Source organism: Cydia fagiglandana, chromosome 3 (assembly GCF_963556715.1).
Source record: "Cydia fagiglandana chromosome 3, ilCydFagi1.1, whole genome shotgun sequence".
NCBI lineage: Eukaryota > Metazoa > Arthropoda > Insecta > Lepidoptera > Tortricidae > Cydia > Cydia fagiglandana.
Genome location: NC_085934.1, coordinates 2,312,128 through 2,339,828, shown reverse-complemented (window position 1 = coordinate 2,339,828; position 27,701 = coordinate 2,312,128). Strand labels below are relative to the sequence as shown.

Genomic DNA, 27,701 nt, shown 5'->3' with positions numbered 1-27,701 from the left:
AATAACCGTCAAAATACAAAGGCAACCCATTTTTACTTAATCTAAAATGTTATTTCTGACATTCTGACTAATGATTATTAACAAAACGTCCGTGGCTTAAAAACAATGAGTAAAAACTAGGTCAGGAATCTTTGCATTCAGGCGTATTTAAAAAATTGAATCAACTTACGCAACTAACGAAAGTCCCACGAGATGGTACTCTTGGATTCAATCCTTGTCTGCGAAGGCGTGGAACTGATTCCATTTCGTATAATCTTTGTGCACCACGTAAACACTCACCACTTAATAAATAACACCGTACCACTTCGTAATATTCCCGGTTCGAAAACATTTTTTTTAACCTTAGTACGCGAGTGACGACGACGAGTGACTAATCATTTATGCTTACCGTTATGTTTACCGCTAGCGCGGAATGGTTTAGTTTAGACTACCCTCGAAATTGATAAACCTGCCTACCATCGCCAACACTAACTAGGTGGACCCTATTACAACGATTATAAGGTTTATTGAAGGTCAGATAAGGGTTTTGCTGATGTTGTTGTTAAAACCTACTATTAGGTTTGTTTACATTTGTGGTAATAGGGTGACCACGACTCGTGGAAAATATTTAAAAATTGAAAAATGAAAATTAAAAAAAAATGTACTCTTTTTTTTCGCTAAATAGATTCCTTAAGTGTAACCTAGTGCCGGGAATGAATATGGCCAGTGATTTAAATTTCACCCTGTATGTATGCAAAATTTCAGCTCAATCGGAAACTGGGAAGTAAGATTTGATTACAGACAACGGTCAGGTGAAATTGTAAACAAAAGCTTGTAATTACATGATCAAATAATGTATAGGTTAAAGTCAGGTCGTCCAGTAACAGATCCAGGCGGTTTTGTATTTGGTCGGTTAACCAATAAATGTTATAACTACCCGAAAATGTACAAATTGTTTGTTTACTTTTATTTAAATACCTAAAGATACAGACTGTTGAATAAGGACGGTTGAATGTAGACTAATTTATAGGAATGTTTAACGGAGTTTCATTAATGAATTATTTGTTATTTGCTCGCGCTGAGTTCCAATATTAAATGTCTGAGACTCTGAGTAATATAATTTAACTTGTTACTCTTTTTGAATAAAATATTTATTTATAGTATACTAGCTTTTGCGCGTGACTTCGTCTATGTGAAATGATGAATTGATGATTAATAAAAACTGTCATAGAGTTGGACCAAGAAAAGTCTGCAGTGGATTTGATAGCCCACGCATGTGTGAGTGTTATTTATGCGTCATAATTGCATAGAAGTTTGACGTTTAAAATAACACGTGCACTGCGTGGGCTACCAAATCCGCTGCAGACTTTTCTTGGTCTGATTCTATGTACTAATCGGCCTGTCAGTAAGAACAAAATTTTGACAGTTTCCAACAACTGACAGGCCGATACCGTCCAGCGAACTGAAATCAGTGGGCCCCTTAAAAGTTCAAACTAAAAGCACGAGAACTGAATGACATCAATTAGATGTAGCTCTGAAATCACTGTACGTTCGAATTGGCCTATGTACCTAATATTTGAGCCACCCATGTACTTATTAGATACTTAGTAAGGTTTCTTTGTATTTCAACGTGTTTCACCCTGTTTTGTGTAGGTACCTACATTAAATAACCTATACCTATATTTTAGGGAAATACTTCAGCTCCCTTTCAATAGGCTGAAGCTCGATACAAAGCACTGTATTGTGCCAAAACGATGACCTTGATTACCCGCCAAGGTCACAGCCTACCCCCACTCGTACTGTACCTTTGCCATTCGATATTAAAACAGGTTACACATAGACCTCTGAGACTTATGGACGCGCTGATGGAAAGTTATCAATAATGCAATAAAATGGAAAAAATTCTGAATCTACTCATATTTTATGAAACTTTCCTCCCCTTTGATTTGAAATTTTCGAGAACTTTTTGAACTTTTTGGAGATTTTCCACATTCAACTTGCACGTCAGTAGGCGCTTCAAATTATAATAATATATTATATAATTAATTCGGACGTAAAACGTGTGTCTGACTCAATTAATCTTATATTAGTCTTAATTTAATTCATTTTTAACCTACTTCCAAATCCCAAAGGAGGAGGTTATCAATTCGGTTGTATGTTTTTTTTTTATTTTTTTTTTATGTTTGTTACTCCATATCTCCGTCATTACTGGACCGATTTTGAAAATTATTTTTTTGATTGTATGTATATGCATACAGATTGGTCCCGTTTTTGTCAAAATCCAGTTCTGATGATGGGATCCATGAGGAATCGACGGAACTCCTCAAATCTTAAAGGCATACATATGGTGATTTTTGTGTTTTTATCAACAAATCAAGCATATACATTCAAAAACGTGACATTTGATGAAGTGGAACTGCTGATGATGATCAGAACGGAACTCTTCAACGACGCATAGTTCACCTTTGGCGATTTGTCCTCTTCGTTAAGTTTGTTAAGCAAGTTAAATTTTTAAGCCACATTTTTGTCAAGCTCGTGTCTGATGATGGGATCCATGAGGAATCGAGGGAACTCCTCAAATTTTAAAGGCATGCGTATAGAGATTTTTGTATTTTCATCAGAAAATCAAGCATTTTCATTAAAAACTGTCGCATTTGATGAAGTGGAACTGCTGATGATGATCAGAACGGAACTCTTCAACGACGCATAGTTCACGTTTGGCGATTTGTCCTCTTCGTTATGTTTGTTAAGCGAGTTTAGTTTTTAAGCCCCATTTCTATCAAGCTCGAGTTCTGATGATGGGATCCATAAGGAATCGAGGGAACTCCTCAAATCTTAAAGGCATACGTATAGAATTTTTTGTATTTTCATCATAAAATCAAGCATTTACATTAAAAACTGTCGCATTTGATGAAGTGGAACTGCTGATGATGATCAGAACAGAACTCTTCAACGACGCATAGTACATGTTTGGTGATTTCGAATTTCGATTTTGACTTGGACTGGGACCCGGACTCATACCCGGATCCGGTTCGGACCCGGACTCGGACTCGGACTCGGACCCGGACTCGGACCCGGACTCGGACCCGGACTCGGACCCGGACCCAGACTTGGACCGGGACTCGGACCCGGACTCTGACTCAGAGACCCGGACCTTGACCCGGAAAACCCCTATGATACCTAAACTAAATAAACCGCTATGATTACCTACCATAAAATGTAGGTATAAAGTATGATGATGCCAAACCCCTCCCGCTCAAACCCCCGTACACCGCACCGCATGCGCCGTTAAGTGGGTTAGGTTAGGTTTGAACTGCGATCCTCACAGAACCGAACAAAAGTGGGTTAGGTTTGGTTAAAACTGCGAGCCTTACAGAAACGAAATGCTACTAGAAAAATGGGTTTGATTAGACTCGAACTGCGATCCTCACAGAACCGAACTGCTATCAGAGAAGTGGGTTAGGTTAGGCTAGAACTACGACCCTTACGGACACGAAATGCTACTAGAAAGTACTGTTTTTACCTCCTTTTCTACATAGTACACCATCTACCATAATCTTTCACCGGGCCCCATAGAAGTCGGTTTTTTTTCTTAAAAATTATTATTATAGAGCAAATTACCAACTTCAATACAGCCGAGTTAAAACAAAATACGACCCAAGCTAGTCCATACATTAAAGGTCTTTGCTGACCCCCAACCCGGTCCCTCGTAAATAATAACAGCATATAAATAAAATGTCCGCTTTTTACATCGTGTAAAATTCCTTTTTATTCCGTATTTTTTCGGAAAATATTAAAAAATAGCGGAACACGTGCGGATTATTTATTTAAAAAGGAATTTGCATTTTGCCTTTAACGCACGTTACGATATGTATTCTCGATATTTAAAACGTGGTGTAATGATGCGGAAATGTTAGGGAAGAGTAAGTATTTTTTAGAGTTCCGTACCCAAAAAAGCCCCAAACCCAAAGGGTAAAATAAACAAGTGCGAGTCGGACTCGCGCACGAAGGGTTCCGTACCATAATGCAAAAAAAACAAATAAAAACCAAAAAACAACGGTCACCCATCCAAGTACTGACCACTCCCGACGTTGCTTAACTTTGGTCAAAAATCACGTTTGTTGTATCGGAGCCACATTTAAATCTTTATTTTATTCTGTTTTTAGTATTTGTTGTTATAGCGGCAACAGAAATACATCATCTGTGAAAATTTCAACTGTCTAGCTATCACGGTTCGTGAGATACAGCCCGGTGACAGACGGACGGACGGACGGACGGACAGCGAAGTTTTAGTAATAGGGTCCCGTTTTACCCTTTGGGTACGGAACCCTAAAAAGACACCTTATTACTAAGACTCCACTACCTGGTACCTGGTCTATTTCTGTTGTTGCTATAACAACAAATACTTTTTTAACCGACTTCCAAAACCCAAAGGAGGAGGTTATCAATTCGGTTGTATGTTTTTTTTTTTTTATTTTTTTTTTTATGTTTGTTACTCCATATCTCCGTCATTACTGGACCGAATTTGAAAACTTTTTTTTTGATTGTATGTATATGCATACAGATTGGTCCCGTTTTTGTCAAAATTCAGTTCTGATGATGGGATCCATGAGGAATCGACGGAACTCCTCAAATCTTAAAGGCGTACATATAGTGATTTTTGTGTTTTTATCAACAAATCAAGCATATACATTCAAAAACGTGACATTTGATGAAGTGGAACTGCTGATGATGATCAGAACGGAACTCTTCAACGACGGATAGTTCACGTTTGGCGATTTGTCCTCTTCGTTATGTTTGTTAAGCAAGTTTAGTTTTTAAGCCACATTTCTGTCAAGATCGAGTTCTGATGATGGGATCCATAAGGAATCGAGGGAACTCCTCAAATCTTAAAGGCATACGTATAGAATTTTCTGTATTTTCATCATAAAATCAAGCATTTACATTAAAAACTGTCGCATTTGATGAAGTGGAACTGCTGATGATGATCAGATCAGAACTCTTCAACGACGCATAGTACACGTTTGGTGATTTCGAATTTCGATTTTGACTTGGACTGGGACCCGGACTCGCACCCGTATCCGGTTCGGACCCGGACCTGGACTCGGACTCGGACTCGGACCCGGACTCGGACCCGGACTCGTTCCCGGACTCGGATTCGGACCCGGACTCGGACCTGGACTCGGACCCGGACCCGGACCCGGACTCGGACCGGGACTCGGACCCGGACTCGGATTCAGAGACCCGGACCCCTAAACTATATGACACCTAAACTAAATAAACCACTATGATTACCTGCCATAAAATGTAGGTATAAAGTATGATGATGCCAAACCCCCGTATCTACACCGCACCGCATGCGCCGTTAAGTGGGTTAGGTTAGGCTATAGAACTACGACCCTTACGGAAACGAAATGCTACTAGAAAGTACTGGTTTTACCTCCTTTTCTACATAGTGCACAATCTACCATAATCTTTCACCGGGCCCCATAGAAGTCGGTTTTTTTTTCTTAAAAATTATTTTTTTTACTAGTAGGAAAGTACCCAATTTACCTTTTTTTGTTAATTCGTCCTTCCTTTGTGTTCTGTGGATGCTTATTTGGTTAAATTAAATGTTTAGATTTAAGCAGGCGTGGCTCACTCCGCGATTTCGTGGCTTTGCTGCAGGTAGCTGAAAGTTCATCCGTTCGACCCCAATTTCGGGGTTTGCCATAAGCCGCGCGTGACGCTGTCGCCACCTAGCGACCATATCTGTGCTGATCGTAACAGACGCGTTTTGTTAGGGAGTGAGTCTTCTGTACCTAGTACTATTATTTATTCTGTGACTTAAGCATCGCAGCCTAGATTAATATATATTTTCCTGCAAACCTTTCAAAGCAGCGCTCATTCAGACTTCAATACATCTTTCTAATCACATAATGATCTTCAAAGACCTCCCATCTTATTTAAGATACTACGCAAAAATTGAACTTTAAAATCATTGCATAAAGTTCAATCAGTCGGTTTATTAAATATAAGATACGAGGTATTTGAAAGAAGCATCTGTTACGGATCAAAATGACGGTTGCGTATTGAGTTTCCATGGACTAAGGATCTTTTTTTATTTCAAGTAAAATTAGTTCCAAATTTAGCCGTCGTATGAATAAGTTGGCGCTGCTATAGTAAACTTTACGAGTGAACTTTGACTCTGATCGTAAAAGTCGTGGCTTATCGGGACCCTGATGGGCTGTTTAACTGTTATTAACGTGTTATTGCAAGCTTTTATATATATTTTGTTATGGAAACTGTGGCCAATCAATAAGATTTGGGTTGTGGAAAGGTGACATGACAAATTATATGGTGGCCTGCTTACAGCTCTACCTACTTTATTTAGAGTTGCTGCAAAATGGATGTCTCAATAAAATACGTGGGTTAAAAATAATGACATCCTATTACTGTATTGCACCGTAGGGTATGATAGTTTTCATATAATTAATAAGATGCAAAAACGTGTTCGTTACAAACTAAATTAATTGAAATATCGTATTATGTTGTATACAATTTTATATAAAAATCCAACATATAAATTCATGCAACAAATACTATAAGCATTGTCGGCATTTGGTATTTATTACAATTATTACTTATCTAATGAAAAAAATCAACCAAACTAAATTCTATAATTTCTAACGGCACCCGCGCCATCTATTGTCCAATAGCAGAACTTTGAAATGAACTCTCGAGCGTTATTTCAAGCAGTGTAGCAAGCGACTCTTGTGCGTACTGATAGATGGCATTGTTATAAAACATGAAAAGGGACATCTAGTAGTGATACATCAAACTATTAAGTTTCAATAAACGTCAAATAGATGGCGGTTTATAACCGACGCTCTTATTTCTCAACTTTTCTAGTCGTGTCATGTTTGTTATGATAAGAAACTATGAAAACAGCACCGAAATTATCGTTATAATTGTTTATTTTGTAAACAGTACGTAGATAATATTTTAATGCACTATATAGTGCGGTTTATCTTATTTTAAATGCGTTTTATAATAAGATGACATCAAAGATAACATCTTCAGCTTCGCCGATCAGTTTTCGTAATGCAGGAAGTCCTGGAAAGTAAAAGAAAAAGATATGTACCATCAGCCGTAAAAGTGCGTGGCGACTTACTTATATGAATTCATCCATAAAATTATGAATGAATTCATTCCAAATGGAGAAACCTCCTGTAGCGGAGTTTTACTTTTAGGGGGATGTAATGATAACCTCGCTACATGGATCTCTAAATATATAAAGCACAGTATAAAATAGCTACTGCACTGACCATGAATCAATACTCGATGGGCGCACAATTCCATCTCCTCTCGATCTCATAGGTATCTCTTGTTATGAATGTAACCTCAACTCTCTCAGGGAAAATTAGAAGGGCCCTAAGTCCCGTGGCTTATATCGGTGGATGCACGGCACAACTGAATCTCCACAACACAGGAGAACTCATCGTGCATCCCGCAACTCATATATTCTCATAAACTCAGAATCTCATATATCTCTCAACTCATAATATGCGATGAGTACTGAGGTGGGGACCATGTGGTCCCCGACGAGCCTCCACAACAACCCCTACAGCTCATCCATCAGCCTCCATAAAGAAACCTCCAGTAACTCAAACCGATAAACTCTAGCCACCTCACTTGTTACATTCAAACTCGAGTTACACACAAAGAATATCACACAATTCTTCAACTCAGATAGATCTCAAGGTCGTCACTAATTCAAGGTCACTGCAATATCCATATATAACAAAATATAGATATGTTTCGCTTACCAAGAATCTCCTGTACGTGATGCACGCGCCACGGCGTCACACCACCTCTTACGTACCAGAAATTCAGACGACCTCTCTCAACTTGTCTCAACTCAGTTCCCGCCATCTTCCTCGCTGTCACACATGACACTGCCGACCTCCATCGCCAGTGTTACCAGTGAAAGTACGCTAAGAGTGACAGATAAAATACATACCACAATGATAGTCTTCGCGATCTCCGCGACACCTCCATTTAGCTCACTGCACAGCGAGCACTTAATTGCAATGAATTTGAGGTTGATTTATATTGTGTAAATTTATTATTAAACGCTCACTCGTTTTGACTGCACACTGAGTAAAAAGATTCAGTTGCAAAATTTCGTTGATCAGATTATGTGCAAATAAGTAGTATGTACCATTCTCTAGTAGCTTATCAAGAAAGAGATATACCTCTATATACGTAGAAAAATATATAGGTACCGTAACAGGCACTTTTAGACGTGAATTGCAGAGTTGTACATCTCTATTTCTGAAAGTATTTATTCCAGGGTGGCAGATACTTTTGGCACGTTGTTCATACTTCATACGCTACTATTGATAGTGGCCATACCTACCATACTCAATTCTATATTGTACTATCAGATGTTAAGGTTGATAATAATGACTTACTATAAGGAAACAAGTCCCAATGATAGCAGCCTTGACACCGACGGTAGCGTCAGCAGGGAAGCTGATCTCGAAGTGGTCAGCATCTGAGAAGAGTTCTCGCACCCACCCCAGCTATCAGACGTTAAGGTTGATATGACTTACTATAAGGAAACAAGTTCCAATGATAGCAGCCTTAACACCGACGGTAGCGTCAGCAGGGAAGCTGATCTCGAAGTGGTCAGCATCTGAGAAGAGTTCTCAGACCCACCACAGCTATCAGACGTTAAGGTTAATAAGACTTACTATAAGGAAACAAGTTCCAATGATTGCAGCCTTGACACCGACGGTAGCGTCAGCAGGGAAGCTGATGTCGAAGTGGTCAGCATCTGAGCAGAGTTCTCACACCCACCCCAGCTATCAGACGTTAAGGTTAATAAGACTTACTATAAGGAAACAAGTTCCAATCATTGCAGCCTTGACACCGACGGTAGCGTCAGCAGGGAAGCTGATCTCGAAGTGGTCAGCATCTGAGCAGAGTTCTCACACCCACCCCAGCCATCAGACGTTAAGGTTAATAAGACTTACTATAAGGAAACAAGTTCCAATGATAGCCGCCTTGACACCGACGGTAGCGTCAGCAGGGAAGCTGATCTCGAAGTGGTCAGCATCTGAGCAGAGTTTTCACACCCACCCCAGCTATCAGACGTTAAGGTTGATATGACTTACTATAAGGAAACAAGTTCCAATGATTGCAGCCTTGACACCGACGGTAGCGTCAGCAGGGAAGCTGATCTCGAAGTGGTCAGCATCTGAGAAGAGTTCTCAGACCCACCGCAGCTATCAGACGTTAAGGTTGATATGACTTACTATAAGGAAACAAGTCCCAATGATAGCAGCCTTGACACCGACGGTAGCGTCAGCAGGGAAGCTGATCTCGAAGTGGTCAGCATCTGAGCAGAGTTCTCACACCCACCCCAGCTATCAGACGTTAAGGTTGATATGACTTACTATAAGGAAACAAGTTCCAATGATAGCAGCCTTAACACCGACGGTAGAGTCAGCAGGGAAGCTGATCTCGAAGTGGTTAGCATCTGAGAAGAGTTCTCACACCCACCCCAGCTATCAGACGTTAAGGTTGATATGACTTACTATAAGGAAACAAGTTCCAATGATAGCCGCCTTGACACTGACGGTAGCGTCAGCGGGGAAGTTGATCTCGAAGTGGTCAGCATCTGAGAAGAGTTCTCAGACCCACCACAGCTATCAGACGTTAAGGTTAATAAGACTTACTATAAGGAAACAAGTTCCAATGATTGCAGCCTTGACACCGACGGTAGCGTGAGCAGGGAAGCTGATCTCGAAGTGGTCAGCATCTGAGAAGAGTTCTCACACCCACCCCAGCTATCAGACGTTAAGGTTGATATATATGACTTACTATAAGGAAACAAGTCCCAATGATAGCCGCCTTGACACCGACGGTAGCGTCAGCAGGGAAGCTGATCTCGAAGTGGTCAGCATCTGAGAAGAGTTCTCACACCCACCCCAGCTATCAGACGTTAAGGTTTATATGACTTACTATAAGGAAACAAGTTCCAATGATAGCAGCCTTATCACCGACGGTAGCGTCAGCAGGGAAGCTGATCTCGAAGTGGTCAGCATGTGAGAAGAGTTCTCACATCCACCCCAGCTATCAGACGTTAAGGTTAATATGACTTACTATAAGGAAACAAGTTCCAATGATTGCAGCCTTGACACCGACGGTAGCGTCAGCAGGGAAGCTGATCTCGAAGTGGTCAGCATGTGAGAAGAGTTCTCACACCCACCCCAGCTATCAGACGTTAAGGTTGATATGACTTACTATAAGGAAGCACGTCCCAATGATAGCTGCGTTCACACCGACGGTAGCGTCAGCAGGGAAGCTGATCTCGAAGTGGTCAGCATCTGAGAAGAGTTCTCACACCCACCCCAGCTATCAGACGTTAAGGTTGATATGACTTACTATAAGGAAGCACGTCCCAATGATAGCTGCGTTCACACCGACGGTAGCGTCAGCAGGGAAGCTGATCTCGAAGTGCTCAGCATCTGAGAAAGAGTTCTCACACCCACCCCAGCCATCAGACATTAAGGTTGATATGACTTACTATAAGGAAGCACGTCCCAATGATAGCTGCGTTCACACCGACGGTAGCGTCAGCAGGGAAGCTGATCTCGAAGTGGTCAGCATGTGAGAAGAGTTCTCACATCCACCCCAGCCATCAGACGTTAAGGTTAATAAGACTTACTATAAGGAAACAAGTTCCAATGATTGCAGCCTTGACACCGACGGTAGCGTCAGCAGGGAAGCTGATCTCGAAGTGGTCAGCATCTGAGCAGAGTTCTCACACCCACCCCAGCTATCAGACGTTAAGGTTGATATGACTTACTATAAGGAAACAAGTTCCAATGATTGCAGCCTTGACACCGACGGTAGCGTCAGCAGGGAAGCTGATCTCGAAGTGGTCAGCATCTGAGAAGAGTTCTCGCGCCAGCCCGCCCCAGCGCTTGGCGATGACACCAACTTGTTGCTTCTTTGTATTGTACAACTGGAAAACAAAAACAAAACAAACATTGTTTGTAGTAAAAAGTATATCAAGTCAGATATTTGCTAACTTTAAAGAGAAAGAGCCAACCGCGTTACCGAGGTAAGTATATTATACTTAGACATCACCAACTTTAGGAGTCTCAAAGTGGTTTAACTCAGTTTACTCGTACCTCCAAAAAGTCGTGGTTTGCTGACCCCTGGATTAGGTTATTTATAAATTATCATGTTACTGATTCGAGCAACTGTAAGCCTATAAGAGTAGGTATGTTTTAACTAATCTGACTTGCTTGATCTACGGAGTTATCTAAATTGTCTAAAGCCATAACGTTGTTGCATCTAGTCTAGCTGTCATAAGATCAGAGATGTAGAATCTTTAACAGTCCATTCAGTCTTTAATAAACCTGATACTACTTACTTTAAAATCAGCATATCCCACCGTAGCCATAGGTCCCTTGACCCTCCAATCATTTTCATCATTGATGTTGAGGACTGGTTTGAAGTAGGTGACCTCATGTCAGACAAAGGCTTCTCTGGCACGACACACTTTAGTCAGGATCAAAATCTACACAAAACCTGGTCTCTTACTTTAAAATCAGCATCTCCCGCAGTAGCCATAGGACCTTTAACCCTCAGCATAGGACGATCATTGGCATCATTAATGTTAAGTACAGGTTTGAAGAAGGTGACCTCCTGTCGGACCACGCTGATGAGACTGCCACACAAGGTTACGTCCATCTTGTCGGGACCGAAAGTGTAGGGCCGACGGAGGCGAACTACCTGAAATTAATGAAGATCCAATTGAACAGAGCATATATTATCAAAATGAAAACTATAATTATCACGAGGAAAACACTGACTGCAAGGGTCACTTTGACAGTTACAGCAGTTTGTTTACATTCTTTCTGGCATATTTAAAAATCGACCTTAGCATAAGAATGTTCCATGTAAAATGACAAAATGAGGATTACATCTGAACTCTAAATAGTAAAACTAAACTGACTCTAAGTAAGTCAAACAAAGTACCTATAGGTGTCCATTTTGGTAGAGTCTGTGCGGAAAAAGAAGAGTCGTGAAATGTATGGGATGCAATACATCATTCCACGACTCTTCTCTTTCCGCACAAACTCTAAACATAAATGGTCAGCTTGTTGACTCGTTAGCTTATGCAGTTTGCACCCGACACTAAACAAACCCATTAAACGGGGTGCGGCGGATCGATGGGGTCAACCCAAGGTCAATCATGATTGACTGAAGGGGTTAGTGCCTTGTTTTAAGCCACGGACCACTTACAGACACTGCATGTTGGGGACAGAGGGGCTACCGCGAAAACAGAAATTGCGGGGATCTTTCTCTTTAACGGAACGGAACGGCAACGGAAACACGTGTCGATTATTATTCTTTTGGTGGTGGTTTGTTATATCTATTTGCGTATTTATTTTTGCGGTGGGAGGGTGGGAACATTAATTGCATGCAAAAAATACGCAAGTAAGTATAACGGGTTAGCATTAGCACTGATTGACTAACACGTTATCTTTTTGCGCGGATTAGCAAAGTAATATTTTGGTTTTGATTAATATGGATTTCCGCAAAGTAACGCCTGATTCTATTCACTATTTATATGGAATCACCATTGTGTGGTGACCGATATTCTAATACTCCATCTATTGAAGTGATCTGTGGTCAAGCTATAAAGACAACGCTATCTCGAAAGAATTGTTAGTGCCTTGACCTTACGAGAAAATGGGAGAACCCGAAGAAAATTCGACGCAAAAGGGTTTTATTACCTCGAACCTTTTTGAAAGAGAAATGTTTCAGTATGATCAAAGGGAATTGAGTCTATATAGAGGCTTAGCCCCCATTCGCACGGGAGCTTTAACAACGCGCGTTAAAAAAGCGTTTGATTGACACAAATGGATAACCATGTAGGTATGTATTCACACGACAGCGGTGGCGTTTTTTATCAAGCGTTGTTGGATTTTCGACTTTAAGCCTTGGTCGTTAAGTCGAACTTAGAGTGTGGACAAATTCAAGCGCTTTTTTGACGCGCGTTGAAAAAGCTGTCGTGCGAATGGGAGCTTATTGTCAAAGTAAATTTTGTAATAGTCACGTCACAGTGAACGCACTGCCATCGTTTGACACGGGACTAAAACTTTTAAAATGCTATTTGACTTTGATCCTTGTTATTATCAAAGTTATTATTAATATTTCAATGAAAACAACCTTCGTAAAACTTTCAAGTTATACGTCAAATGCTAATAAAATCTGTCATATTTGTTTACATTATTTAATTTTGTCATTTTTATTGAACTCCACTATACGCGTTTTTCTAAGGTACTTCATCGATATAGTCCCAATAATCAAAAACATGGAGCCTCGTAAACGTCAGCTGTAACTCCGTGGGTAACTTGAGTAATGTCAAATTGTCAACACATACGTTGAAAAAATAGTCTAAATTACTAACTTCTTTATCCTGTGTGTCATAAATGTTAATTTCAAAAGCGCGGTCCTTCCCACCGAACAGCCGGTTGAGTGCGCCGGAGTTCTCCTTGGCGTACAGAATGACAGCGCCATCTGGTGCCAGCACCACGTACTTGTTGTTCGAGAAACCAGTCACTTTCTGCCTGATCGTCACGCTGTGGAGGCCTTCGAGGCCTTTGATGCCTGAAACGGAAATTTAAATTAAAATTAAGAATATAAGGAATTATCTGAAATAATTGCAGACTCCACCGGTGATCGTAAAGCTGTCAAATTCCTCGCACAAAGAACGGCGCGATTCGGGAAATGATTTAGAAATTCACTAGATATGAAATAGTAAAGATATGTGACGTTCCACGGCAAAAGGTACCTTATGGCGTCTGGCGCTTACGCTATTATTGACGCCGCTCCAATATGCAACCGGGACAAGGGTACCTCTTGTCGTAGAACGTCACATATCTTTACCATTTCATATCTAGTGCATCTCTAAATCATTTCCCGAATCGCGCCGTAAGTATAGCGATACAGCGAGGAATTACTCAGTTTTCAGTATGAAATGTTAAAATTCATACTGAAAACTGAGTAGGTAATTCCTCCAATTCCGAAACCTCAAAAAAAATTGCTGACTATTTGTTAGGTTGTTGTGTCTGGTGTGACATTTTAACCGATCAGGTGACGATGTTTTCTATCCACTTGCTTTTGGTAGCTGTAGTTACCAGCAGAGATATATATAACTTCGTATAAGATAAATAAAGTCTAAGAAAAAAACGTGCCTCGGATGTGGAGAAAAAGTCATTCTCGAATAGATGGCGCCATTATAATTTATACCTTTGGCCTATTGTCGGCTAGATGGCGTTGACGACACCGTTTGATATTCAACAATTTTAACACATATCAGTGAAAGAACATGGGTCAGTATGGACCAATAAAAAATAAAAATAATTTATCCGTAAACATATTTTGATTAATTTATACATTTTCAATTTTATATTAAGTTTTAATCGTGTGTCGATAGATGGCAGTAAATGTACCGTAACTACAAAATTGACAATGACAGGACCCCTCTATACTATCTATTCTTTTTGTTACCAGCCTTCAGCCATATTTGCTATTTTTTTTTTCGCATTTTTGAGGTGACCCCATGGTGGTGTAGAAATACACCTCACAAAATTATTAAGGGTTAAATAAAATAACCTGTATATTTTTCAAGTAAACCATATAAATTTACATATACCTATAATATTACCTATTCATAAACCACTTACCTAAATGTGACGCGGTCGCCATTTTGAGATTATTTCACTTTTCTTCAGTCTTTCAGATTACAGTTAACTATTTCACTTTAATATCGTTTTTGACTACCACTTCATAATTTCACTTTTATCTTAATTATACATACATAGTACTTAAAGTTATTTTCTTACACGATCATGGCAGCTCACTGTTTATAGACGTTAAAATTTTTAACTTAAAATACTTTAAACCAGACCGATTCAGATTCACGATTTGTTATGGTTTTGATAAGATATTGACAATCGCCTTGGTAATTAGAAGACATCGTACATTTTCCAGCATTTTTGGTGCAGCGCAGTGGTGTTAACGGAATTGGTATAAATAATTTCAACCCTAATGATTAATTACGTTAATATTAACCATAATTTACCATTTCAGTCGAAATTATCTATACCAATTCCGTTAACACCACCCTACTGCACCCATAATAATATACTCCGCCTGGTATTCTCTTCCCGTCTTTTCTAGGTCACCTGACTGACACAAGGCTACGTCATCATGCGACAGCGCTATAATATGATAATATGCGATAGCGCTATATATAGCGGCCATGTTATTGTGACGTACGCTTGTGTCACTCTGGGAAGAGAAGACCATGTTTTATTAGACTATGGCTGGACCAAAAATGCTGGAAAATGTACGATGTGTGGTAATTAGCATCTCACGCACGACTCTCACTTCATTTCGTATACACGAATCAGCGGGAGGGATTTTCGAGGTCGTATCAAATCCACTTCAACATAACAAATTGTTAAATCTGAATTGTGCCCCTGTTTGTATCGTCACGCAAACATCCATCAGTCTTTCAGCTATCCGTATATGTCCTAAAAACAGTAAAAACGGTTTAAAAAATTTCTTTTTGAACATGAATATGAGTACCTTGGTTATTGTACCTATAGGTACCAAGGTACCTCATTCAGGTCTCTCTTTCGAGAATAAAAAGCTACTTTGCATTTCAGTAGTAGGTTCCCGGTTTATTGTACGTACTGTATTAGTTATTCTGTGTGTGTGTGTGTGTGTGTGTAGTAGTTATGTGTGTGAGGGTGTCTACAGATGAAATATTATAATGAAAATAAATGTATTTGACCTATCTACAATTCTACATCTACAAACTACATATGTTTATGATAAACAGCGTCCTAAAGATGACTGCCGATCATATGAGCTGTCCTGTAATTCATGAAATAATTATAAATGTAAAATCAAATTTAGCTTTTAACTACAAAAATTATTTTTAAGAGAGTACTAACAAAAAAAAGATCACTGTTATCTTCATTAAATAAATAAATTGAATTTGAAGTGATAATTAGGGTTGTTACGTACTACCTAGTAACAGATGTCACAATCACAATACTACATGTTAGTTTAATAATTAACTAGGTTTAAAAAGCTTGCCACATTTCAATTCTGACTGTGCATTAAATAGACACAATGTTTTAAGTAACATTTTACCTGCCTCGTAAATCTATAGTACCTACGATCTACTAACTTATTTTCCTGTTTGACCGGCGATTGAACCAGTGAGATTGTAGATAATATGTTAAGTAGGTAGTATAGATTTACAAGGCGGATAAATACAATTTAACTTGAAACATTGTATTTTATGTACAGCTAGAAAAGAAGTGCGGTTCGCACTTTTGAGGCCAAGGTAATAAGGTAACTTTTAATTAAATTTATACTGTATTGTGTATAATCTAATTTATATTAAACATGGTTGGTTTCTAAACATTCACTATGTTATCAAAAAATGACGTCTACATCTATATTGTCTATTTATCTCAAACATCTGTTAGATTTTAAAGGGCGTTTCTTGTTCTGTTTTATATCTCGTATCGTCCACCCGGTTAACGATACTTTGTTTTATTTAAACTTAATTGAACAAAATATATAGGTACGGGAATGTACAATTGACGGACTAAATGCCAAATGGCATTCTCTAGTAGTCTCTACCAGTCAACCGTTAGAGCCAAACAGAGAATAGGCATATACAATATTATTAGCACTGTGAACAAAATTTCATAAATCTATAGTATATATACGGTAATCATCTCAAGTGTGGCGATTAGATAACAATTCTAATAGGAAAAAATAGTCTGATGAATCATTAAAATTCCATACTGAATGACATTTCGCTGGCCCAATATTACAGGGTCCTATGTTACATTTTCAAGATAATTGAAATTCGACTTAATGTCACTATGTCAATGTTCAAATTCCAGTTCGATAAAAGTGAAGCATAGAACCCTGTAATATTGGGCCACCGATTTGTAGTTAGTAATGACGCCAAACAAACATGTTTCGGTTCAACTACACATTAGGTATTGTTTTGTTTTGTATCTTTTACACTTAACTATGTTATCGATACCTTGTAAAGTTTAGCAGTTTAGCTTCTCTAACGCTCGGTCAATTAACAAATTAGTAAACATTTTAAAACGCTCCTCAGAAGAGACAGTCCTTGCCTACTCCTTGCCAAAAATGTTATCGTTACTGTTATCAGCCCTATTTATCATTCTTAGTGCCCTTTCCTTTCTTTCCTTTGTCTTCGACCGGAAATGGAAGCCATTTTTCATTTGATGCGCTCTTTGTATAATGAAACATTACAAAAACAATACTCGGGAATGTCTTTACTTTAGCAGGTACTTTTTTATAGTTCCGTAATCAACTAGGAACCCATTTTTTCTTGTTATGGACTTGAGGGCGGTGTTGCCCGTATTAGGTACTTTTTGTTTAGATCTAACAGTTTTTTCCGTTTTTAGGGTTCCGTACCCAAAGGGTAAAACGGGACCCTATTACTAAGACTTCGCTGTCCGTCCGTCTGTCACCAGGCTGTATCTCACGAACCGTGATAGGTAGATAGTTGAAATTTTCACAGATGAGGTATTTCTGTTGCCGCTATAAGAACAAATACTAAAAACAGAATAAAATAAAGATTTTTTTAAGTGGGGCTCCCATACAGCAAACGTGATTTTTGACCAAAGTTAAGCAACGTCGGGCGTGGTCAGTACTTGGATGAGTGACCGTTTTCTTTATGCATTTTATTCCGTTTTCTTTTTTGCTTTATGGTACGGAACCCTTCGTGCGCGAGTCCGACTCACACTTGCCCGGTTTTATTTTATTTTTTCCCTTATATATTTTATCAATAGGTATATAACGGAATATATTATTCCAATAGTTTCCGAGAAAGTAAGCTGTGACAGACGGACAGACAGACAGACGCACGAGTGATCCTATATGGGTTCCGTTTTGAGGTACGGAACCCTAAAAAAGCAACACGAAAGTTGTGCGATAAGCGAAGACGCGTAAATAGTGAACAAGGGTCACCTTGACCTTGGCTCGAGGCAGATTTAAGTTTTCCTCTAAATCCTATGTCGTCTAATAAAATACCGTCTCTACCGTTTTACTGAGACGCTTATGAAGTTATGATGATCAGTAGGGCTGATAGTAAAAAGAAAATTGACTATTAGCGGCCCGATACTTACGTTAATTACTTAATATAGTTCGTTTTTTTTAGCATTAGAAAGAATTCCGCAGAAGCAAGCGTGCAGTTTTTATCAGGCTCGTTAATTGTTAATAATTATTGAATTATCTAATGGAGCATGGTCAATACATATCATTTACTTCAAATTGTTACCGCTAAAAGTGCCAGATTTAGAACCACAAGCGAACTTCTGCGAAGTTCTTTCTAATGCTAAAAAAAACGGATTATAGATCTAGAAACGATATGGATTAGATATGACAGTGTCAAATGTTACATTTCTTCAAACATAAACGTCACTTTTGACACTGACACATCTAATCCATATCGTTTCTATAGTATATTCTATTCTATAGTAATAGATATATTGACGTTAAAGTTCGAATCGGACAGTAGGTGCTTACAATTGTCTACCTACTTACTTTGGGAGGTGACTTCAATTCAATCACAGTTGCTATAATAATTAAAGCAATATGGATTTGGCCTGATGACCTCTATGGCCTTAACATTGAAGGTCAAGGTTATTACGATTCGGTTACTATTCTTATTATATTTATCTTATCAGTGGTAACAAAGGTGACCATAAATCCCAAATTTTTTGGGATACGCCCCAATTTTTTTGCCATGGAATTTGGTCCATTATAGTGTAAACAACATTATTTGCGGTATTTGACGTCTGTCACTCACAACAGCAATACTACGTAAAATGTCTTGCACATCGAAATCACAAAGGAAAACAACTGCACTGTACTGGAGTCAGTTATGTAACGCTGCCATACATGACCCAAATTTTTTTTATTAAGCTATGAGCTTCATCACATCTGATATTTGAGTAATTCCAAGCATTTCTAGCCTGGGAGGCAAAAAGAAGCGTGCGTCTAGTCGGGGAGGGCGGGATCTTTAAAAAAAATCTATTCTGATCCTGGTGGCTACAAGGGCAAGTTTGGTATCATTTTCGTATAAACCAAAGACGTATAATTCATTGCTGATATTTGTTTTTTTCAGTTTCATAGTAATTTTACAAGAAAAACGTAAAAAGGTGAAAAATTTGGTTGGAGATTATTGCTACGCAGAGCCGAAACTACAAAAGATAGAAAGTTGAAATTTGCACACTAGATTACATTTATAAAGTGTACAAGAGATAAGAAGCGATTTTGAGAAATTCAACCCCTAAGGGGGTTAAAAAGTGGATGAAAGTTTGTATGGGGTTCAAGTTTTATTTTAAGCTAGGAATTTGAAACTTCGTAAAACGATATATTATTAAAATACAAGTAAACTAATTTCAGCGTTTTTGAAAATTCGTCCCCTAAGGTGGTGAAAACGGGGTTGAAAGTTTGTATGGATATCAAAAAAAATTTCGAACGCGGGACTTGAATCTTTGTATTTGGGGATATTATTAAAAGACAGGAAAAGTAATTTCAGCGTTTTGTAAAATTCAGGGTTAAAAAGGGGTTGAAAGTTTGAATCCATTACAAATCCGAGTAGACGCACATTTCTTATTGCCTCCCAGGCTTGAAATGCTTAGAATTACTCAAGGAACATATGTGATGAAGCTCATAGCTTAATAAAAAATTTTTGGGTCAACTTTATAACTGCCTCCGCTACTGCGAACGTTTACGTTCTACGTCTTTTTTTTTAGTTTTAGGGTTGGCCGGACACCACCGTCATGAATCGGTAGTCGTCTAAATAAATCGATATAAATTTTTCATTTTTCTTTTAATAAAAATAAGGAAAAGGTGGATAATTAACTGTAAATATGGATATATTTATCGTCACTTAACAGACAACAAATTTGACACAGAAATAACATAAAAGAACTTTAAAATAGATCCCCAGTTAGTTTCAATTTTGACAGTGGGTGCGACCTACTCGGTCGGTGTATTAAATGCATTTAGCTTGCGGGAAAACCATATAATTCTAGCTTTATTTAAATCTCAAATAAAAATTCATTATACGTCACAATTCGATACCTCAGTCTACGTGCCATCCAATCGTAATCGCTTGCTGTGACAATCGATTTGCGTTCGTTACATCTCTATATACGTCAGTCATAATGTGTCAAACACCGCAAATAATGTTGTGTATACTATAGCAATTGCCGTGATTTAGCCATAAAGGTGTCAAAATAGAACACGATTGATATAATTAATGTTTCAAATGTCTCAATAACCTTGTTATTAGGGTTCCGTACCCAAAGGGTAAAACTGGACCCTATTACTAAAACACCGCTGTCCGCCTGTCTGTCACCAGGCTGTAACTCGAGAACCGTGATAGTTGAAATTTTCACAGGTGATGTATTTTTGTTACCGCTATAACAACAAATACTAAAAATAAAATAAATATTTAAGTAAGTGATTCTTTTGTCGTTTTATGGTATAATACCATAATTACGGTATGGCAGGGCAGGCAAAACCGCGAAAAACGTTTTTTTTTATCGGCAGCATAAATTTTGACTGAAAACGTCACAGGTATTTTCTTATGTACCTAGGTATAATTATACTAGTCTTCCTTAATGAGAATTTAGTATTTTAAACCACGAATCACAGCTCTATGAATTTTATAACGCAAACCTAAAACTCATCATCATCAGTCACAACTACACTCTAGTCACACATAAACAATAATTATCAAATCCAACAATGCAAACACATGGCCTTCACAAATTAAAAACTAGAATTAATAATTATTTAAATTCATCACACACAGTATTCCAGAAGCATCCAAAAACAACACTAATAAAACCGATGTTCTTTTGTTTTCAATTGGAATTAGGTACAAACGTTACGTTACTAAAGTTATGTATTCGAATTAAGAAACGTTATTCAAATTTAGAACAACGTTATGGCACGACTCGCCGATACTGGCGTCGCGGTTTGACTGACAATGTACACAGAAGTATACACAGTGTGGAATGCAGACGACGCGATTTCACTTTCATGTGGTTTGTGTATCACTTCGATTTGATATTTTGCTTGTTTTTGCTGTTTTAATACCGGAAAAATCACTTAGGACTTTTTGCTCCAACCCCAATTGAAGGACAGATCAGCAGTGAACTATTAAACTCATACCTACAATAAAAAGCGAACATTATTAACGGTGACAAACGGATTGGTGCAACAGGTCCAGTGCAGCAGACCTTTGGTTAAAACAAATTTTAGCAAAAGGTCTCTTCTGTGGACAATAAAATAGACGAAACGAACGACCGGCAGACATAATTATTACGTCTTTCTTATTTAATTATCAAGTACACAAGAAATATTAAAATGTGTAGAGTTAGACCAAGAGAAGTCTGCAACGATTTTGATAGCACACGCAGTGTAAGTGTAAACGTCAAACTTACTGAGGGCCTATCGCGAACCACGTTCGATGTGTTACCTCCCTGTCACACTTATGTCCGAATTTACAAGTGCGACAGAGAGGCAACACGTCGAACTGGGCCGTGTCCGGGCCGGAGCTTCCGGCGCATCGTTTTCTATGGAACGCATCCCGTCATGTCATAGAAAAGTAAGCACTGAAAGCTCCGGCCCAGGGCTGTAACCGCGAAAATCGAAGTTCGCAAATTGCGGGGATTTTTCTCTGTCACTCTAATTACGCCTTCATTGGAGTAAAAGAGAAAGATCCCCGCAATATGCGAATTTAGGTTCTCGCGGTAGCCGCTCAGACACGGCTCGGTCTAATGGCTCCTCTAGACGATGGGCCAACGCCGGCCACTCCAAGGGATGCATTTATGCGTTAGAGGGAGTAATTCATATTGCTATCTCATTCTACCGCATGGCTGCGTCCCTTGGAGTGGCCGGCGTTGGCCCATCGTGTAGAGGAGCCAATAGAAAAGTAAGCGCCGGGAGCTCCGGTCCAGACACGGCTCGGTTTAACGTGAGTCATCCTTTACGTGTTGTCTGGCTGATATATGTCATTGGTTCAACCATATAGGTACGGCCATGTGTTTATTATCGTCTGGCGTGATGTCATTACTCAGCCAAGTGATTGATCAACAGCTTTATAAAACAGGTTTGCCATTTTGGTGAGCGACTTGCGGTATAATAATAACAAATGTAACGGTAACGGGTTAACATTTTTGTGACGTTCCACGACGAAAGGTACCTTATGGCGGCTGGAACTTACGTCGCATAGCGCCGCAAAAATATTGGAGCGGCGTCAATAATAGCGTAAGTGCCAATCGCCATAAGGTACCTTTACCCGTGGGACGTCACATTTAAGTAAATTTTGGCTATGGCAAAGATATTCATCTTGATAAACAATAAAATACTGCTTGACCTTTTTTCTACTACGCCCTTCGTGTTCAAGGGAAAAGTCGAGTCCGTCTAACTAAAGCCTTTAATACCCTGTAACTGCTGTCGTAAAGTGTGGGGGTGCCATAAATGGCCATAATAAACGTAATATTTTCATACTTTAAGGCCTACTTGCACCATTCCACTAACCCGGGGTTAACCGGTTACACCTGGAGTTGCCATAGTTACCAGTACAATTTGACACTAGGTTCACGGATTAACCGCTTAACCCCGGGTTAGTGGGATGGTGCAAGTGGGCCTAAAGCACGTATCCGGGCATCTAAGTTTCGATTTTCCTGTTTGGCCATAGGCAGGTATAAATAAATAATATTTTCGGAACATCTTGTATTGTTTGAAACTGTGAAAAGACTGGAAATAAATAAATAATTTCTGCCTTTAATTAAGCAATAATGAATGACTGAATGATTTTTTTTTATAATGTCTCAATAACCCATATTAATTTTGCAATAAGATGTCAACTCAAAAAAATTGTCGCTTAAAGATCACATTTTACTGCAAAATGAATGTGGATTGACACATTTTTGCTAAACACCATCCTACCTGTTAAGATAAATTGGCCTTATTCTTCGTTCATCTGTGATTTTTCATTGCAACCATTGTTTTTCCTTCGCTAGATATCCAATAATTTCCACCATGTTTTATACTCTTCCGATTTAATGCATATACCTATTTGTGTAGCCGAGTTGGTGGTCTTAATGTAGCAAATATATTGGACGGTTGATTGCTTCTCTAGTAATGGTCAAGCGTGAAGCGGTTATAGAGCAGTAGGTACCTACTGAAGTTTTTTTTGGCAATCGAGCAGACGAATCAGAGGTGTTGTAAGTGCGTTGCCGGAATTTGATATGGGAGTAGGCTCTTTTCTTGAAGGTTTTAATGTCGTATCGGTCTATCGGCCCAAAAAAGTAGAAACAAAGCTGAAATTGCAACTTGGTTGGTAGAAAATTTACTGTTGCACTTTTTTATGTGCAAAAAATTTTAATAAATTAGATATACTATATCTCATAGGTGCATAATATGTGTGCACCTATGAGATATCTTATTTATTTCGTCACTCGAAAATTATGTAATATTAACATATTATTATGTTAAAATAAATTAAAAACGTACGTCGGTCACCTTATACCTAATTAAATATGTACTTCACAAATTGAAAGCACGAATTAGAAGATAAAACAGTCCGGGTCCGGGTGTCGGACGCCTATTAGGCCCGGCCCCGGCCCGTCCTAGCTTGAGTAATCCTTAACTCTGGGCATGTCCACAGGAGAGTCATGAACTGCAAGTGCAATGGTTCACTTGTTTCCACGGATCCCTAATAACAATGGCCAATGGCCACCCACACCCGGCCTCGCGGCTAAATAGTTTTGCGTAATAAAACTAATAAACATTACAATACGCCTTATATTTAGATCGCTTGTCTGTCCATCTTCGCCGTGATAGAGTTATACCAAGATAAAGGATGGCTCACGTTAGACCGGGCCGTGTCCGGGCCGGAGCTTCCGGCGCTTACTTTTCTATGACATGACAGGCGATCACATGACGCTTTCCATAGAATACGATGCGCCGGAAGCTGCGGCCCGGACACAGCCCGGTCTAACGTGTCTGCAACGATTTTGATAGCAGAGCACGCAGTGCAAGTGTTCTATTCTTTTAAACGTCAAACGTCTATGAAATTATGACGTAATAAATAACACTTGCACTGCGTAGGTATGCTATCAACATCGGTGCAGACTTAATTTTCTTAGTTTAACTTTAACAACTTACACGGACACGGACTTATATACATATTTTTTAGAGCAGGGGCCGATTTTCGAGCGCTCGATTTCGTCACTCGAAAATCTGTGGGAAACGGAAAACTCCATTCGGTCGTAAACTGAAATAAATGTCATATACCATTCCCTTCCCTTCGGTCGTGTTTTAAAATTCGCCACTCGTTGCGAATTTCCTATTTTTCGCACTTTTATCGTAAATAACTATAAAAAATCTACAGTCAACGTGCAGGGTAATTGCGTCAGTTCACAGTCCCGTGCCTGTTTCCGTCCACTTGGGTTGCTACAAAGAATTGCGCATCATTTGAATATACAGGCATATATTCAAATTATACGCAATTCTGTGCGTCTGTGTGCTGTGTGTGTTCTATAACAGCAGTGGTACTTCTAATTATTATCTCACTCTATGGTATTCTTATACCTACCTCACAGTTAAAAGCAGAGATTGATTGATAGTAGGTACTTGAGGTTTCCAGGTTTCACCTTGTTCAAGATGAGTGATAAATAACAGATTAGGTACTTAGTACGAGTGTATTGATATTACAGTTCTGTAAGTATTTGTAAAACTTATCTTTTTATCATACAAATACCTTTAATACCTACATGAATGTATAAGTTTGTATTGTATATTTCGATTTTATACAAGGAGGTTTTGGGATTATGCTGAGCAACTTTGATTATGGGACCAACCCCGAAATCGCGAAAAAAATTTGGTTGTTTCATATATTTTGTCTGGTCCATTTTCTATGGGAGGGTACATTTTTTGGCCACCCTTTATATTGCGGTAGGTATCGTAAAAAGTCATACCGTAAAACGGGGTGAATAGACACGATTTTCAACTTCAAGGACGATTTTCACCAATAATCCAAATGATAAAAGTAAAAATTTAGACATCGTTTTATGAGTCTTGGTTAGTTCTTCAATTTTGCATTTGTGAAATCAATTTTGACCCATCCAATTCAGAGAAAATCAAAGAAAACTGTGTGTTTTCTGCATATCCTTAAAACGGGGTCGATAGACACACGAAAGGGGTGAATAGAAATATGAAGTTTTAGTTGTCATAGGCATCGAATTTGGTCATTATTATGTTGATACTCTATTGGCAAATAGTATATATATCTGTTAAACAGCTATTTGATACAAAAATATTTTTTCGTGTCTTTTAACTCCCAAGGCGTGTTTTTTCACCCCTTTGTGGTATCTAATCACCCCCTATGACGTAACTATTCACCCCGTATGCCGTAACTATTCACCCCATATGCGTGTCCATTGACCCCTTTTTCACGTAAAAGTGCTTGTTGATAGTTTTTTGCAAAAAAATGCTTAATTATAGAGAAAATTGGTGATTTTATTTATTATTTAGGTACTACAGATACTATATTACCAGGTTAGCTAACTTTAACTACGTTAATGTCACTACATTTACCGCTAGAACAAAGTTCAGACAGGCTTCATTTCTTACCTCGGTAAGGGCTTCCTTTAGAGTCAAAAAAATCGAACTTTTAGGCAGTTTGATTAACTTCTTTTGGTATCAATGTAGAGAATAAATAGTCTACTATATACGTATTCCAAAAAATTTAATTTTAGAGATGTACGTTTTTAAATATAACAACTTGAAAGAAAAAGTTCAGTATTTCTCTATTCACCCCGCGATTTCTGTTGACCCCGTTTTACGGTACAAACAAAAAGACTTAGGGCCCGATTCTGATTTTGAAATAGACATCTATTAGATATCTTTTAGACATCACCAAGATACGATAACGATATGTTTAAGATCTAACCTGTCTTTGACATTTGCGCGATTCTGGAGATACTCTTGAACGATTTCCACAGGATATATGACTTAAAGATCCAATTCACGTCTAATAGATATCTTACTCTATCTAATGTAAAAGTGACATTGGTTGCCCGAATTGCGCTGCAAAAGAGAACTAGTTGATATCGAAACTATAACGTATCTAGAATGGATCTAGTACGTGTCGTCTCTTGCGAATATCTTGAAGTTCGAATACGGCAGTTTGTATAATCCTATCGCACTATTCGTAGCACCAATTTGTAACCCAGAATTAATGTATGACAGGGCACGTAGTCTTGTCTGTCTCCAAATTGCAAGAGCAATAATGTAAAGGGCAAAGCCGGTCCCAATTTGGACGAAATATGGCTAAGAAGCTGGCAGGTTCTGAATTATTTATAAACAGTATTTGGGACAGAAATACATGCCAATGAATAACCTGGGGGCCGATTTTTGAAATACGACCACTCGATTTCGTGTATTTCGTTAAATAATGTCTCCACCACTAGGCATGTAAATTCTACTAATAGAATTGAAATCGAGTGGTCAATACCAATAGATTCCAAATTTCGATCGCTCGCATTTCAAAAATTAGCATTTCGTCGTTTTCCACCGATTTTCGAGTAACAAAATCGAGCGATCGAAATTCAAAAATCGGCCCCCTGCGCTTGTGTCAGAATATACCTACTTCTGTTTGTATATTCTAGGTATATATTGTATAGTAGGTAGATATATTTGGTAAATAAGGATGAAAGCCACCCATTTCTATCGAATTGAGTAGGTAAATAATATACTTAGATCTTTGATAATCTTTCTCTATGGTTCACGGTTTGTGCTAGTGCTGCCTCTGGCGGCAGAACATTGCAGTATTCTTTCTTATTGATTGCGCCTTTGCTAGCATGGATCCATTGTAATAACAACTTTGCTTGTGATAATTTCATAGGCGCTTTCAGTCATTATTTTTCTTACCGGAGTTATACTCGTATTCTATTGATTGAACTAAAGAATGAAAACAAGCATTATAAAAGGTGCTTTTGGATTGTTAACGGTAAAATATTGACATTATTCCCATATTATGTATATTCATCAGTTTGCTGAGCCACATATAAAACTGAAATGTAACTTTTTATATAAGTAAAGTAACGTACCTACAGTCTACACAAACGAATATGCTATTATAACTACCGTACGTTTCTCCATACGATTTCAGTTTTTAGTTTCTATTAGTTCGTAGTATCTAGATAATTCTAGAGTTATTTAAGATTCATCACAAATATTCCTATATAGTTCGTTTTTTTTAGCATTAGAAAGAACTCCACAGAAGTAAGCGTACAGTTTTTATCAGGCTCTTTAATTGTTAATAATTATTGAATTATCTAATGTAGTATGGTCAATACTCATAATTTACTTCAAATTATTACCGCTAAAAGTGCGGGATTTGGAACCACAAGCTTACTTCTGCGAAGTTCTTTCTAATGCTAAAAGAAACGAACTATAGATATTATGGATATATTTACCAAATTGCGATCCAATCCGTGTTGTTTTGTGCTCTTTGATAAATTTATTCTTATACGTAAACAGTTAGTTATTTATAG

General features: G+C 38.5%; 1 protein-coding gene and 1 long non-coding RNA gene across 2 annotated transcripts; both read right to left on the bottom strand.

Moving 5' to 3' along the window:
• Positions 1-6,915: 6,915 nt before the first annotated feature.
• LOC134680490 (uncharacterized) lies at positions 6,916-8,668 on the bottom strand. Its single transcript, XR_010100452.1, has 2 exons — positions 8,436-8,668; positions 6,916-7,074 (listed from the first exon to the last, which is right to left on the bottom strand). It is a non-coding gene; the product is annotated as an uncharacterized LOC134680490 (long non-coding RNA).
• A 1,777-nt stretch (positions 8,669-10,445) lies between these two features.
• LOC134680224 (phospholipid scramblase 3-like) lies at positions 10,446-21,082 on the bottom strand. Its single transcript, XM_063539311.1, has 6 exons — positions 20,943-21,082; positions 14,736-14,911; positions 13,457-13,656; positions 11,581-11,772; positions 10,838-10,996; positions 10,446-10,496 (listed from the first exon to the last, which is right to left on the bottom strand). The coding sequence occupies exons 2-6, from the start codon at positions 14,755-14,757 to the stop codon at positions 10,446-10,448; spliced, it is 624 nt and encodes a 207-aa protein (XP_063395381.1). The 5' UTR covers positions 14,758-14,911; positions 20,943-21,082.
• Positions 21,083-27,701: the final 6,619 nt, after the last annotated feature.